At 42.0% G+C, this 17,546-nt stretch overlaps 1 protein-coding gene across 2 annotated transcripts in view; it reads left to right on the top strand.

Moving 5' to 3' along the window:
- Nucleotides 1-17,546, top strand: part of LOC117139428 (ecdysone-induced protein 75B, isoforms C/D) — a 104,036-nt gene that overhangs the window by 52,980 nt on the left and 33,510 nt on the right. The window contains exons 1-2 of one of the 2 annotated variants that reach the window (XM_033301725.1): nt 625-1,702; nt 7,162-7,250. In XM_033301725.1, coding sequence (XP_033157616.1) covers nt 994-1,702; nt 7,162-7,250 — 798 coding nt within the window. In that variant the 5' untranslated portion in view covers nt 625-993. Of the gene's footprint in view, nt 1-624; nt 1,703-7,161; nt 7,251-17,546 lie in introns of those variants that run through there. The other variant, XM_033301723.1, reaches the window with a different exon arrangement.

Here is a 17,546-nt window from a genome sequence, read left to right as displayed (position 1 = left end):
CGACTGAGAGTCAACGATCCTATCCGCGGATCTGAAGTCTTCATTACTGTGAGTGATATAATTTTTAATTGCATGTAATTTCATAAATTTTCACTCCGTCGAAGTTTTATTGAACTCCATCGAGGGGGAGGGGGTGGATTGGCCTCTCTCTGGAGCGACATGTGTTTCTCTCACAGCTGTTTTTCACCCTCACTGGCTCTTACCACTGCTGATTGTGCGTTCATGCGGGGCCCGTTTGGTGAAATCAATTCATGAAGTGTCTAAAAATGCTTGTTCCTAAACACCACACTTTATAAAAAATCTATCACTTACTAGTGAGTACCCCGATAATAAACAATTTGCCAAAAAAAAGTCCCAATGAAATTGACACCTATGTTATATAAATCGTTGAGAATGTAACCGTTGAAGTACGCTTACGAAGCACGAAGCAAGTTCATGAACTGATTTCGTGAGCAGGTCTCTCCATAATCGCCGTATCTGTGGGATCGCGCGCTCCTGCTCGCACTCGCTGGGTGGATGGCAGCACATGTTCGAAGTGCGAGAGAGTGCGAAGCGGAGAGCGCCGACGTCGACGCCGAAAAAACTGAACAAGATCCGCCGCGAATGTTGATTTTCCTTTCATTGACTAACTGCCACTCGCAGCGCGCAGATCGTCGGCTCCGCTTGTTCCGTTACGTTCGTTTCGTTTCGTTCGATCTACTTCGAGTCGCGAGTTTTTAGCAGTGTAGTGAGTGCCCCTTGAAAAGGATAACCCAAAGAGTGATTTCTACTATTTTCCAATAGTTTTTATCAGTGTGAATAAAACATGTAAACTTGGCTCAAAAAGGGCTTTAAAAGATACAAAGCTTCAATGCAAAGGATAAAATAATATCGCACCAGTGCTTCAAAAACCAAAACTATGCCTAAGGCTGGAAATTTAAATTAAAGTTTTTAAATAAATATTCAAAAAAATATTGCCCCTGAAAAGTGTTGATAAAACCTCAACCAAGCAAAATGTTAATGTCCGCGGACAGTTCAGATAGCGCCAAGACTTCTGTGATCTGCAGCACGGTGAGTGCCAGCATGCTAGCACCACCAGCTCCAGAACAGCCCAGCACCACAGCACCACCCATTTTGGGGGTAACAGGTCGATCTCACCTGGAAAATGCCCTGAAACTACCGCCAAACACAAGTGTTTCGGCTTACTACCAGCACAACAGCAAGCTGGGCATGGGCCAGAATTACAATCCGGAATTCAGGAGCCTGGTAGCACCTGTCACAGATCTGGATACTGTGCCACCCACAGGTGTGACCATGGCGAGTTCTTCGAATTCTCCCAACTCCTCCGTCAAGCTGCCGCACAGCGGCGTGATCTTTGTCAGCAAATCGAGTGCCGTCAGCACCACCGATGGTCCCACTGTAGTGGTGCAACAGCAGCAGCCGCAGCAGCAAATGCCCCAGCACTTCGAGTCCCTGCCCCACCACCACCCACAGCAGGAACACCAGCCACAGCAACAGCAGCAACAACATCACCTTCAGCACCACCCACATCCACATGTGATGTATCCGCACGGATATCCGCAGGCAAATCTTCACCACCCGGGTGGTATTGCGGTGGTTCCGGCGGATTCGCGTCCCCAGACTCCCGAGTACATCAAGTCCTACCCAGTTATGGATACAACTGTGGCTAGTTCGGTAAAGGGGGAACCAGAACTCAACATAGGTGAGTTGTGTGAGAAAGGAAATCACGGAAATATTAAATATATGAGGAGAAATGGGCTAAAGATTAATGTTAGGGAGAAATACATAAATCAATGCGTGACATTTCTTGAACGCATTTATACTTATCTATATCCGAATCCAATAAGAAACCCGTATCGATCTCATAAAATAAAACACTCTTATGCTTGGCTTCCGTTTTGACAGAATGAGAGACCTTGAAAACCAAAAGTATGCAAACCATAAAACGCCGGCATAGTGTGTATCTGAAAAATAAAGTATATATGACCGGATTGAGAGAGAAAATCTGATCTCGTGTTTGCCGATCTGATTCGATTTTGACCTTCCCCCGCCAATTAGCATTTGGAATATTGGCCTGGCAAAGGCGGAAATTTTGCGAGGTGGCGCCCGATCAAATTACTGTGACGTCACACGTCCAGCAATCGTGTGACCATCATTATCAACGTAATTATCTATATCAGTACGCGATGATCGCCGTTTAGTCAGTCAGTCAGTTAGTTCAGTCATCAAGGTCGTTCCGCATCCGAAATCATTTTCTGTTTAAGCACCGAGTTCAAGTAAGTTCAATTAACTTGAGCGCTCACCATCGGGTTTTCTCGTTTTATTTATTTATTATATCTTGTTCCACCGATATTATAACAGTACCAATGTCAGGCTTTTGTTTTATGACTAAAGGAAGTTAATGCACTTATGAGCAACCGGTTCAAGTTCGCATAAAGATCGAATCGGTTAGGGGCAATTGCAGTTCAAGCGATGAGTCAAGGTAGTTCTTTCTAAAGAGGGGAAACTGGTTGATGGTCGTTTAAGCTTTTTTCACGGATTCCAACTAAGCTAGAAGGGGGGATTATTTGAGGTCTTGGGGCTAGGGGATCCCAAGGTGTTTATGGTAATGCATGAAATGGGGAACTATGACAAATTTCACATGCTGCCTAATTGTATTTATAAAAATTTAAATATGTTGGGATCTTGAAGTTCAAACATATAGATTCTTTAACATACAAAAAAGAACCAATAGATACAGTTGATACAGTATCACCATATCTACACGCCTCAAATAAATTGAAATTCGCACTTACTAGCATGACAGTCGAGCCGAAAGTGAAAACCGAAACAATATTTATATGTGTGTCTCGATTATGTCTCCAATTTCCAATCCCCCACCATTTCTCACCCACTCCCGTTGCAATTATTTGCTTTACTTAGCAAAAGTGTGTTTTTCCCCATGCCTCCGATATTTATTTATGCGTTTGTGTGTTGGCATTGCATTTCACTAAGTGAAAAACTGGGCGAAAGAGATGGCGCGATGACAAAGTCGGTTTCCAAGTTCATTGCTACCCTGTGGATCGCGGATCGCTGGATCGGTGGATTTCTTTTCGCATTCGCCGATGGATTTCTTGCTGTTTTTGCTCGGTTTCGGCCGGGTCGATGTGCATCCGCTTGCCAAGTTTCGCGTTTCAATTGCAGCCAAACGAAAGTGAAAAGCCAACTGCAGCTTGACTTGGCCAAAGCCAGAGCCAAATTCACTTTTCACCGAGGCGACTGAGCATGCGCGGCCAATTTACGCGCAAACAGAAAGAAAAAATAAATACAAAACCGGGTCTAAGCCTCTTTGACATTTTTACATAGCAGCAGCGGGTTAATGACTCCTCGGTGCCACCCCTCTACACCCCTTTCAAATGTCGGTGAAAGTCAAGCTGCAACGCTACAATTGTCCAAAAGAAAAGTTCGCCTTGCCACCATTGCTCTCCGCAATTTATTTGTCTTTTGCTTTATTTTTTTGTCTTCGCTTTTCGCAGGCGCTTTTCAAATATCGTAGGCGGCTCTTGAACTTTTGCTCACTTGGAAAGTTTACTCTATTCGATTTTTATTTCATTTTCATTTTATTTGATTTTCGTCCGATCGTGTTTATTTTTATTGGCACAATTATTTGTGCATTTTAGAAATTTATTAAGCGGCCAAAGACCTGAAAGTGAAACCCATCGACAAATCGAAAGTAACGAATTTGGTGTTTCTTATTGCAATTTATTTGTGGGCTAAAAATTTGTGTGTCCATTTTTGGGCACTTTTACTTTTGGCTAATTGGTTCGAACAGGTGGAGATGGAAGAGTTTTTGAAGGTTTAAAAGAATTTTAAATGTCCCAACACATACTTTTATTTGGCAATAAGCAAACGTTCCCACGCCAGCGATCAGTAACCCCAAAGAGTTCAATAAATTAATGAATTCCTCAAAAAGTACAAGGCACTCGAAAGGAAAACAAGCCCGAAGATCAATGCACTTTGCGCATTTTTCAAAAAATTCTGTTTCATTGAGGGGTCATTAATTCCCATTCCCGCCAAAAACAAAATATATCCCATTGCATAATCGGAATTTTAGGCGGCAGTTGTTAATTCAATGAGCTCCCAGCGAAGGTGACTAAAAACGCGCCCACTTTACAAGGTGTATCCCTCATTTTGAGCTGACCTCAGTTGCGTTTTTTGAACTTGACGAAAATGTTGAATAAAATTTTTTATTCTTGACTTGATTAAACGATACATTGAACTGGCGCTAAAATAAAGCAACTGAAAAAAAACCTGTCCGAACATTTCCGCATTGAAGTTTGTGGGCAGAGCGAGAACGCTTCTCTCGCCCCCTCTCTTTTCCTCCTGCACGCGCAAAACTTTTATTGATTGAGCGGGAAAGAGAGCGAATGAGAGCGGCAAAAATTTCAATGTCAAATTTTAATTTAGTAGTTTTTTTTTTACCCACACAGAAACAGAACATTGGCAATATGGCAATATCTCTCTCTCTCTCTATAGCCAGCGATCCTCCCTCTCGCTCTCGCTTGTATTAATAAATATTTTGAGTAGTCGAAAATTTGACTGTGAGTGTGTGTGCTTTTTTCTGGGGTGTGTTTTTATGAGGGGAGCTGCCATTTGTTTGGCTTATTTCTAGTATTTCTCTGATAGTGCCCGTTCCACCTCTTCGCAGACACCCCCAAAACCCCCGCCCCTTGCCGCATCTGTGTGCGTGTGGAGTGAATGAAACTTTCAAGGTCGCCTGCGCGCACTAGTGTGCGTGTGAGCAGTGCGTATTAGATAATTCCCATGGATTTGGCAGTCTGATTATTCAGTTCGCTAGAATTTGACAGGCCGGATCGGAAAAACATTTGTATTCAATTTATCACAATACCAAAGAATTATAAAATAATATAATATTTCAAATTTAAATAATTATATAAAATTCTTATCCGCCTGAGTCACACAGTTCAGCTTGATGGAAAAATAAAAAATCCTATGAGACAGTAAAGACCTTACAAAAAGCTATTAATAAGAACATTTAAAAACTACATTTTTCTGACTCACTTCGTAGAAAACCTGGACCACAGTACCTTAATCATCACTATCAACTATTGTCTGAACGCACCTCCAATTCCCTTCGTCATATGGGTTAATATTACACAGAAAAAACAGAATAATATTTATCAGGCATTACACGTGTCGCCGATTAGCGAATGCCAACCACTCACTCAAAGTTCCCAAGGCAATGAGACAGCGATAGAGGAGGAGAAAGAGAGGGCCGGAGGGGCGAGAAAAGAGACAGAGATAGGGAGGAGAACTGACCTTGCTGCCTTTGTTTATAGAACACATTTTGGTAATCCGCGAGCGAATCCATTACAAATGCAAGTTCTTCCCAAAAAAACCTAAATTTATATAAATCACAATGTGCCAATGACGTAAGCCAAGCGATTCTGATTTCAAATGGGTTCCGAATTAGGAAAAAAACAGAAACACAGACAGAGTCCGAGGGAGATAGGAATAGTACGTGGCATTCTTTATTCTCTTAACGCCCGCAATGAATTATTTTTAAATGTGTGCCACGAAATCCCCAAAAAAAATAAAAAAACAATCTTCACAAAGGAAGTCCGAAAACAACCACAATACCATATATTTAATAAAGAAAAAATGTGGGATGGTTTTTTTTCAAGTTCAAATAAACATGCCAGCTGTGATTGTTTTTCACTTTTTTTAGCTTTCTTCTCTGATAAGAACTTCAATTGCGGCTGCTTGTCTTACAGATAGTTTTGTATCTTTATCTATAAGGAAAACACGCGCTTATGAATGAGATGTTTTGGTGTTTTGCTTCCTATCTGAGACCCAAGCAGTATCGACGGATTGACTAACGACCTTTAAAAATAAATGCTTTAAATCAAAACCAATTCGGTATTATAATTATCCTTGTTTAACAATGGGTCTCATTTGATCATAGAATTCGTATGGTGTAATTTACAGAACTTATCATGTGCAGGTTAATTAGTTGGCAAACATAAATGTAGACCACCACGCATCTGCGCTCTTTGTTGAACGCAAATGTATCAGCATGGAGCGATCTTTCAGTCTGGAAACTTGAAGCGAATTCAGTCAGTGGCGTGCCTGAGATCAGTGCAACACGCAACCCCTTTCCTCCTCGCAGCCTGTTTTTTGTTGTGGCTGCCCGATGCAAAAGTGCAACGATCTGCAGAGCGAAATGTCAGTGAACTTGTCGGCATTGCAGCCGTATAGATGCTGGTTGTGTGTGAGTCTGGCACAGAAATAGCAAAAGGCAGATACAGATACAAGTTGCTCATGATCGTGATCATGATGATGATGGCCATGGCAGCGTGAAGATCATGAACATTGTTTGCCATTTACAATTGTTTACAAAGCGTGGCGCGTCTGATTGCTAGAGAAAAAGAGGAAGTACCGAAGAAGACAGAGAGATATGAACGAGACAGAGAGGGAGTTATCCTACTGACGAGAGAAAGACTTTCTTTGGAGCTTCCTCAACATGAAGAACAAAACAAAACGAAACCTGTTTAAAGAAAGTCTTTCTCTCGGCTGCAAGAACTTGTTTCCGCCCAAAAGAAAGTCTTTCTCCGGCGCTCTTTCTCTGGTTCTTGTGCTCTCTCTTGTTTACTTTCTTCTGCTTCGATCGCCTGTTTTTCTTTCTTGTTTACCTGGCGTGCCGGTGAAAGTTACGTAACATTTCTTTGGCCAAGAACGAGCTCAAGTTCAGCAACAAGTTTTTGTTGTCTCGCACATTTCGTTTTGCTGCTTTCTTCGCCTTGGCAGTGGCATTGCGTCTCTTTATTTGAAGAAAGTATTACGTCCACTTTGCGGGGACTTTCTTCTGGTTGTTTAAGGTGTGCGATAATGAAATGGAAGTGACAATGAAAGTTGTTGAATGTTTGCCTCCCAGTTTTGTATAAATTTATAGTGTGTGGCCTAACTTAATTTGTTGCGATTCTTTTAGATACAGATTCAGTCATTCCTTTTTTTATGTTTTCAATATTGTGAAATAAATTTTCCACCACAAAGTACTGATTCCGTCAATCTAAATCACCCCATCATTACTCCACAATTTCATCAGTATCTTTAATGCTATTTTCTGGTTATTAATCGCAAATTGCCATCTTTTCTTTGCAGAATTCGATGGCACCACAGTGCTGTGCCGCGTTTGCGGGGATAAGGCCTCCGGTTTCCATTACGGCGTGCATTCCTGCGAGGGTTGCAAGGTAAGTTCGTGCACAACACAGCCTTAGGTGTATGAACAGAGGGGTGGTCGGCAGCGCGGGGGTGGCAATTCAAAAGTGTGCTCGCCACGTGCAACTTGATGCCCAACCACCAAACTCCGGGTCTGACATTGAACTCGGTTGACCTCCTTGGCAGGGAAAAAAGGGATCAGGAATTACGTTGGCAGGGTTGTTTTGCCAGCAACAGGCCCTTGCCCTTCACAAAAACCTGCGTCGTCTGGCGAATTGTCCTTGCATTAAATTGCGTCGCAATAAAATAAATCAAAATGTACAACAACGCGGTCCTGGGCACAACAAATGAGACCCAGAAAGTATAAAAAATAAAATAAAGCAACCACCAAACCAGAACGAAACCCTCAAATCTGCTTTTGTGAGCGATTCTTTTCATTCTGCACTGGAAAATCAAATTAGCGATCAATGCAATACGATGATTATTGAGTTTTAGGGATCAGGCTTTCTTTCAAATTGGATTGATTTAAATTGGATTAGATAAAGAAAGGAATGCTAACCCCATTTTCACATTTGTTAATTTTTTTTGCAATGTTTTTATTTCACATGCGAAATAGCTAAGCAGTAAAGTCCTACTAGAAACCCATTTTAAGGATAGGGGAATATTTTAAAATATTTGTAATATTTTGTGCAGTGTTTTCCTTGGGCTCCTGCTGCTTTTAAAGCCTGCGTTGCCGCCCTTTGTCGTCTGTGACATTGAAAATGCCGGCAAGTTCATTCGCCCAAAGAGCTGAGCCTCTGCCTCTGGACAGAGTCCAGCGATCGTTCCAGTGATTGTTCCCTGCCCAGAGATGAGTGTCTCGCATGAAAGAATCTTAATCGGGCTGAGCTGCTCCCGGGGATCGTGTCACGCGATCATCACTATATCCACTCTGCACAACCTTGGCAAAGTAGTTTGCCCTATTCCCTTATATTCGCCGGCACTCGGGGTTCGCAAGCGAGTCGGGTTTAATGTCTCAATGACGTCCTTGAATTGGGTTAACAGCCAGCCGAGGTTCGTTCTCGTTCTCGCTCCCTCATTCATTTGCCATCCCTTTCTTTACGTCTGGCCCTTGGCGGTCCTTGTATTTGTTTTTGCCTCTAAAGTTTAAACTGTCTGCGCGACTGAAATTTCAAACGTTGCTAAAATACTCGCACAGTGATCCCTCAGAAATTGAAACGTTTAGAAAGAAGTCAAAACTGGTAGGAAAATTGTGGAAACTAGATCAATGTTGTAGGAAAAACACTCTTAAGCTCGCTGTTATTTTATTTTTAATGAACAAAATTTGTATTTCTACCTGAACCACTACAAAGAAATGTACTTAAGTTAAAGTTTTATTTTATAATACCCCCTGTAAGTATGTCCACCTCGAGTTGTGCTGCAAAGGAAGCTGCAGAAGTTCGTTGACTTTGGACCAGTTTTTTCGGCCTTTAAAATTTCTTGGAACTTCTTTTGTTGTGTGCTAATTTATATGTTTATTATGTGAATGTAAATATATGTTTAACTGAATAGGTAGGCCTACGAATTTGTGTTTCCCTCGCGCATTTTTGAAGTTCAAGGTTAGCCAAAAAGAAGCCCTCTCGCTCCCTCCGGCTCACACGTTTGTTCCCGTCTCGCTCGCTACCTTTGAGGAAGCCAGTTTCGCGTATTGCTCATACGCCGCGTGGTGCTGATATTTCCGCCCCGTCCATTTGTGGCTGCGATTTCAGACTTGTGTGCCTACCTGATCTGCTCGGTGGACCTTCGTCTTGTCTATTGACCTCTATTTCAGAGACAGATTCTTGGATTTCATGTTTTATTTTTTATTTTAGACATTTTTTGCGTTTTGAGCTTGACGAATGACTTCATTCGTTGCCAACTGACTCATTTTGAGACCTGGCAACTAACACTCTATTTGGAACTCGTTTGTTCTTGGTCGTATTTTATAGTTTTAGAGCCGCTTAAGGGTTCTACGCGCTGATTAATTATTGCGGAAAAGGTTTGACAAAAAGCGTGTTGTATATTTATAGATTTCTTAGGCCTATGCTATTTTCGCCTTGAAGGTGAGAAATACAACTTTGGTATTCCATAACCTTTCAATTGACATCCCATCATTGTAATTTCATGATATGCATATCTCAAACATCATTTCTACCTTGTGAGTTGTGTTCGAAATGTTCCATACCATACCTCAAATTAAAACACATCGGTTGATAGTTATACATATGTATCTGTAGCTCGACATTTTTTGGAGCTAGACAAAAAAAATATTTTCTAGGTAAGAACCGAAAATTGGTACCGTGACTCACATCTTTTTTTCCCACTCCATTATCCTTGGCCCAACTAGTTTCACACATTTGTTGCCTGCTGCCTTAATGACCCAATTCCCGATTTCGTAACTACATAAAAAAAAATAGTAGAGGGCAGGTGATATTATTTATATTTTTTGTGAGGGACCACGACGAAGGAGCGTGCGAAGAGGAATAGTCAAATGGATGTTAATTTTCAATAAAATGCCGGGGGACTTTTCGTGGTGGTCAGCTTTCTTTATTTCTGATTCTGGGCCTATTATCTAACTTGTTTGTTATTCCTTCCACATTATTTAGCATATTTATTTATTTACCCACACTCAGGCATACAATTTTGTGTTTTCTTTTTTGCTGCCGCTGGTTGGGCTCTCGTTTTATTTTTCTGTTTCCATTTCGCTTCGGCAGTTGTTGTGTATGCTTCGTGTAGTTTTTCGTGCTTGGATAGGGACGGGGGCGAGTATCTGTGTATCTGTGTGAGTGGCGCTGCAGTTGTGTGCGTGCAGCAAATGTGAATGAACTCGTTCAATGTCAAAGCAGAAACAGAAGCAGCGTACGCAGCATAGGCCACGAGAAAGCAGCGGAGAGAGAGGCGGAGAAAGAAGAGAGCACTACTCTCTCGCTCTTTTGTATTGCTTTTTGGTTTTGGTTTTTCATTGCATTTAATCAAGAGAGAAATAATCAGTATGTGTGTTGGATATAGCAATAGTATTATTGCTCTGCTTAAACTATTTAAATGCGAAAGGGCTCATAAGCCATTGCCATGACTCCTTCTCCACCCCCTTTCTTTTCCCACTCTACCTATCTTTCTAATTTTTCATAGACCCTAACCTGCACCAATTTCAGAGCACTCATCAGATAATATTTGTTATATGAACAAACACCAAATGCACTTGATAATCTCGAAGAAAGAAATGCAAAGAAAATGGGAAAAAAATAATCTCCCAAAACAAACAGAAGACATTTAATTTTGATGGTCTTATCAGGGGGACAAGATACTATATACCCATATTTTCGCCATTCCCTTGATTTTATCACAGAGACCTTAATTCTCATTTGGCGCTTGAGGTTTTCTACTTGCCTGCACTTCAAATTGGAAAACCAAAAGGAAAAGCCAGGGAAAACGAAAGAGAGAGAGAGAGAAGAGAGCGGTGATTCCGATTCTGATTGTTGGGCTAGGACTCACAGCACTCACACAGAGACACAAAGGTTAATGCTCTGAAATGCACTTGAACGACTGACTGCAGTCGCAGTCCTCGTCGGCAGAGACGCCGACAGCGACGCAGCCTTGCATGAAATTGTCTAGGCGTGAGTTTGTGTGCATGTGTGTGAGTGAGCACGAGGTGTGGCGAGGGTGAAAAAACTAAAAAGAGAGGATGGGGAGGAGGAGGAGGAGTTGGGGTGGGAGGCGCTATTTATTCGTATTTAGGTTGTGCCTCTCCAGGGAAAATTCTAGAAAATGCATTTCCTTTTCGAATGGGCCTTAGATTTGATACAGCAACACAAAAATGTTTATTTTTCCGAATTTTTAAAAGTGTTTCACTTACCAAGTGCGTGAAAAGAGTAACATTGTATTTAATTGGAATTAAAAAACATTTCATTAAACCTCTAAAATTAACGTTTGTGTTATTGCTTAGAAACAACTTTAGTTTGCACACTAACAATATTATTTATTTAATGAAAATGCATTGATAGAGGGTCTATGAATAATTTCTTCAGTTATTTAGTTTTCTTTTCAACTGCATAACTGTGCTAATACGAATCTCTATTTCCACTTTACAACTATTCAAACCAACACTCGCACAAAATTAACGATGCAAAAACACTCTCCCACTCTCTTTTTCGTTCTCTTTCGGCTTACGCATCGCTAGTGACGTTTTGTGCTCCGCATTTCTGCCCACAAACAGTTCAATGCACCTTGCAAAAATTGGGTCAACAACCTCAGCCTATTTGGGTTACAGTCCAGCACAACGACAACAATTCCCGTGTGCTAGATAGAAAGATATGTGCGTGCATACATATGTAATCATCTTAGCGAACAATAATCCTGGCCTATTTAATTGCTGGCAAAAACTTTAAAATAGCCCCCTTTTAAAGATAACATGTTTAGCACAATGATTTAGTCTTGAAATTTAAAGGATTTTGGTATTGCACGAAAATCATTTTCATTGGCATAATAAAAAGGATTCGTTTGGATTACCATTAAATTTGCGCAGCCAGATCACGATTATTTTACATTGTGCAAGTATGTAATTCTACATCTGTGTCTACATAACATACTGGCGCCATCTAGCGTTAGGTACCTACCTTACGATCGAGTTGTGCGCTTTTCAAGCTCGAAAGTATGCAACAAAATATTTAAGATTGGTTGACTTGTAGCAGCGAGCTTTCGAGAGTGCGTTTTTGAACACGACAAAGCGAACACATTTTGGCTAAAATGACAAGTTAAAATACAAAAATTCTATTAGTAACAAATTCTAATTAGAAGTATTTAGTAAGCAAGAATAACAAAGGAAAGGATCTAGGTCAACAAAAAGTATTACAAAGCTATTTAAAAGATTTTTATGCATGGTTGTGCAAATAGCTATTTTAAAGATTTTAGTGCAAGGTTTTGCACAGTTTTAAAAACAAACAAGCATACAACATTTCCTTCCGAATATATTGTGCAATGCAAAACAGCCATAAAGCTCCCAAGAACACAGAGGCGCACTTAAAACAGCCATTAAAATGCAAATGACTAATTATTCGACTAGTAAATATGCTTTGCCGCTCAGCCAAGGCCAAATCGAATTCGTTTACTTGCTCCAGCGAATGAGTAATTAGTGCTGAAAGCAGAATCAAATGGCGAGCAAATTAATGCCGCTGCCACGCCCACCAATGCGGCCTTTGGGTTTTGGCCTTATCTGTTGGCAAAGAGAACGTGCAACTGCAACAGCAGCTGCAACTGCAACTGCAGCAGCAGCAGCAACTCTACTACGAGCTGTGCTAAATGCAATTTTTTCCTTTCTGTTACGAGCGATAGTAAAATGTGAAACGAGTGTGTGTGAGTGTTTGCTTGAGTGGCTGAGCAAACAGAGATATATGTGGATGGTTATATATACATACATATATGTACCACATATACCTGAACCACCCCCGAAGCTGAGGGCAGCAGCCACTTTTGCTGACCCAGTTAAAAGTCGTTCGCCCCGAGTTTGGTGCCACGTGCCACGTTTTTCACCCGCCTTGAGTTCTTGGCTCCAGCTCGCACAAGACTTTGCTTTCATTCGAGGTTACTTACCCCTTTTTCGGGGGTGGTGTTTGGCTTGCGGCTTAGCTTGTTTCACTTTTCCACAGCTGCTGCTGCTGCTTCTACTGTTGCTGCTGAGGCCAAAAATATTGTGTTTGTTTAGACTGGCATTTGTGGGGCCAAAGGAGGGAGTTGTGGAAAGGGTTGCTTTCAATATTCAAGGGTTGTCCCATTTTACGACTAATTGAAAAGATGAAATATTAGGCTGAAATATTTGGCAAATTATTACTTTTGCAAACAAATGTAACCCAGATGAATAATGTCACGTTCTTGTCACTACGGATTACAGGCAATAAATATCATAAGATTTATGCTGCTCTTCAGTTTTTAAATAAAATATTTAAAGTTAAATATTAAATATATTTTACTCGGTTAAAATATGCTTTACGATTATCCCACACTCTGTGAAGGAATGAACTTCTGTTGCGTAATCTCTTTCCATTAGATGTCACATTTGGCCAGCCTTTTGTTTGGGTTCTCCCCAGCCCGCTCTACATGTTGCACATGCACTAGCTGTTGCTTTCTCTTTCTCCGCTGCAATCTAGCTGGAAATTTCCCAGTTGGTTGGCAACATTCTAGAACACTCGCACAGCCAGAGGGGCAGAAGAACAGAACGTCAACGAACTTGCAACAAACGCAACGAGTTTTTCTGCAGCATTGCTTTATTTTTGCTAGATGTGTGAGCAATGAAAGTACCGCAACTCACAGAGCGAGCGAGATGGATGGCCGGTGAGAAGAGAGAGGGAGAAAGGCTGAATAGTTGCAACGAAGTGCATTGACTCTGCTTTCTTTGCCAAGCCAAAACGTTGACGTCAGCCCGGGTTGAATGCACTTTTCGCGCGGAAAAACCCGAGCCAGCCGAGACGCGAACCCCACGGCTGGCCCGATCACATGTTGCAAGTGGCAAGTGGCAGGTCTAGATGTTGCTACTGCAACTGCAACATCGGCGGCTAGAGGGTTCAATGCGCTGGCGATGCTTGCCGGCTGCACCTTGGCTATAATTGTCTTATGTCATAAGTCAAAAATCCATCTGACATTTTGCCGTTGACAGTTTTATGTCGTTTCTGCGCGCTCCGTTTTCGCCTTGACTTGGCCCATAATTAAGAGCGAATTATTTATGTGGCCTGTGTGTGTCGGGGCGTGCCATCTTGGCCAGGATTGTCGGTGGTCGGCGGATAGCTTGGCGTGGGAATGGCTCACGATTCGTTAATTGCCTGCCAAGGGAATCGTTCTTTGGGCCGCAATTAAGTTTAAGGGAGCTAAGATTGTTGGTACGAGTTAATTTGCTTGTTTAATTGAACTTTTGGCATGGGAAATTCGGCTGAAAATGATTGGTATTTAATTTTTGGGGTTGGGCCTCATAGAGCTGAGCATTTCCCATGTTACCCTAGTATGTCAGGTGCTGCTAATTAACTATATAGAAAGAAGAATACAGGGAATAGAATACTGCTAATCTTATTGGTCAATCAAAAATGTATAACTCCCAAGATAGTTACCTTAAACAGAAGGAGTAGCATTATTTAAGTAGCCTACCAAGCGGTTCAACCTTTTACCTAACGAATTTCCTCTTTCCATTGCAGGTAAGCTTTTGATTTTGATTCGCTCCGCTCAATTCCCTAGCCCACCCGCCAATTTTCATTGTAAGTACCGCCCTGAACAGGCCTTCAATTATCCCTAAAACAAAATGTGCGCCCTTCCTACCCGACTAATTGATTTATGTGGCCGGCGCATTTTGAGGCGCGATAAGCAGCACGAAGTATGCCCCGGAGCCAAAAGCCAACCTCCAGTCAAGCAGTCCAATCCAATTCAATCCGAACCCGAATCGGAATCCGCGGTAGTAACAATGCAAGTTTGTTGAGCACGCGAAGCGAATGGGGAATGAAGTTCGGAACGGTTTGGTAGTCGAAAAAGAACCACAAAGAAAAACCTTGCAACTGGCCGGCAGGCGTTTAGCTTTAACTGATTTCGCTGCTGCCTCTTTTTTCTTTTCTGGTTTTTATTTTATTTTTTGCCGCCGCTTGTGTACTAACCTCGGACAAGCGGCCAAACATTGCGGCGCAGCTCGTAATCCTTCTGGCTACCTAACGGTTACTGGCCGCGGTCAAAGACCGCTCCAACTGCCTCCCAGTAGCGCAGCTGCTGCCCTGGGTTTCCCCACCTTTTCCCCCCGTGAAGTGCCCCTTCCCACTCACTGTTTTGGCCAGGTTTTGATAGCAATGGTCATGCCACGCACGTTTCGCTGTTAGTTTCCAGTTGCCAGGCAGCAAAGGCCCACGGGCAGACCACAAAGTAGCCTGGGAATGCAAGGGGGAGCACGAAATGGGCAATCAGTTAAGGAGATGGAGGGCGGATCGAGGAGTTATCGTGTGCTGAAGTACTTTTTTTTTTTTTTTTTTTTTTTTTAATTTTTATTATTTATTGAATCTTCCCTTTGTGTTAAGAGACTAACAATAAGTGTTCAAATCTTAATCTAACTTAATTAACTTTCACTTAGTGATAGTTTTTTTTTTTTTTCATTAATGCCCTAATAAGTTTATTGCTGGGCTGGGAGGTCGTTGCGGTGCAGCCGGCTTTGACTGCATACTCGGATTAGTTTTCTTGCGAGGGGATTTGTATGGGTGGTCAGCTTTTCGTTATACTTCGTTTTTTTCTCAGCTATTACTTCGATTACTAATTTGATTTTTAGGTCTCTGTGTATGTTTTCGTTTCGAAGGTACCACGGCGCTCCAGTGATAATTCTCAGAATTCTTGACTGTGCTCGCTGAATAATGTCTATGTTACTTCTGGATGCGTTGCCCCACAGCTCGGAGCCATAAGTCCAGATAGGTTTTAAGACGGAGTTGTATAGAAGAGCTTTGAACTCCAGACTAAGTGGAGAGCGAGCATTTATGAGCCAGTGGAGGTTCCTTGCTTTAAGTTTAAGATGTTTCGATTTGGCTTCTATATGTTTGCGCCAAGTGAGCCGCCTGTCCAGATGAACTCCCAGATATGTTACCTCGTCGGCTTGTGGAATGCATATGTTATTCAAGACCAGTGGTGGGCATGTTTGTTTGTTTAAGGTAAAGGTAACCTGCTTGCATTTTTGAACATTTATTGAAATTCTCCAGTCGGCAAGCCATCGTTCTACAGATGTTAAGTGTCGGGATAGGAGTGCCGTGGCTTTTATTGGGCATTTCGAGCGACTGAGTATCGCGGTATCATCAGCGAACGTGGAGGTTGTTAGATTGTAGTCTATGGGGAAATCCGCCGTATACAGGGTGTATAAGATTGGACCCAGTACACTGCCTTGCGGCACTCCAGCTTCGATTGCGCAATCGCGTGAAGTGCTTGTATCGCATCTTATTGCAAACACTCTGTTATATAGGTATGACTTCAGTAGCTTATGTGTGTTTTGGGGCAACAGCTTGATTATTTTAAACAAAAGTCCATCGAGCCACACTCTGTCAAATGCCTGCGCGACGTCTAGAAAAATGGCTGTGCAGTATTCTCGATGTTCAAAAGCAGTACGAATTTCTGACGTGATTCGGTTGACCTGTTCGATGGTTCCATGTTTTTCTCTAAAGCCAAATTGATGTGTTGGAAGTGTGTTGTTTATTCTAAGATGAGGGCTAATCCGAAGGAGTAGCATTTTTTCAAACAGCTTTGAAAGACATGTTAGTAAGCTTATCGGTCTATATGATGATGGCTGCGTTTTATCTTTTCCTGGCTTTGGAATCATTACTATGGTCGACTTTTTCCATTTTTGAGGGAAGTATCCAAGCTTGGCGATTGCGTTGAACAACAGGCAGATGTGAAGAATAGCACACTTTGGGAGTTCAATGAGCATTCTTGGAGTTATTAGGTCGTAGCCAGGCGATTTTCTTGGGTTCAGTTGCTCTTTGATAACCTTTGCTAGTTCACATGGTCGGAATTCAAAGGGTTCTTGAGGATCTAGATTGGCTGCTATTAATGGAGGGAGAATAAATGTGTTGGTAGAGGGATTTGGTCGGAATACATTTTGTAAATGGTCAGCGAAAGCACTGGCTCTTTCTTCATCACTTCGAAACCAGGTGCCAGAGGGACTTCGGAGTGGCATAATTGGCGCTATTGGAGTCTTTAGGTTTCTGTGAGCTCTCCAAAGAGGGTACTTAGTGCTGGTGGGAGAGAGTTGCTCGATATATGAACGTTGGCTGTTTTTTTCCTCTTGTTTGAGAGCATTGGTAAGCCTGCGTGTGGCTATCTTAAGCATGTGCTTAGTAATTGGTGATCTATTAGACTGCCAATCCCTTCGTAGGCGTCGTTTATCTAATACCAGCCGCTCGATTTCGCGATTAGTTTTGATGTAGTTTGGTTTTGCATACGTCACTGGCGGGGTTGAAGCCTTTGCAGCCGAAACTAAAATGTTTTCAAGAGTTTCCGTTGACTTGTCTATATCCTCCTTTGTAGATAATGCCGTCGTTAGTTCTATGTGTGAACAGACATACTTTTGATACCTTGGCCAGTTTGTTCTAAAATTTGTGAGTCTATACGGTGGGTCGACGATGTGGGGGCGAGTTAGCATATTTAGAAAAACAGGTGAGTGATCTGATGATAAATCTGCTAGTGCTTCGGCGGTGACCATGTTGCGGGGGACATGTTTAGTAATTGCAAAATCGATCAGGTCTGGGATTTTTCTTGGGTCTGCTGGCCAGTATGTAGGCTTACCCGGGGATACATAGTCTAGCTTGTTTTCTGGC

This window comes from Drosophila mauritiana, chromosome 3L, assembly GCF_004382145.1.
Source record: "Drosophila mauritiana strain mau12 chromosome 3L, ASM438214v1, whole genome shotgun sequence".
Lineage (NCBI taxonomy): Eukaryota > Metazoa > Arthropoda > Insecta > Diptera > Drosophilidae > Drosophila > Drosophila mauritiana.
This window is presented reverse-complemented; position numbering and strand designations above follow the sequence as displayed.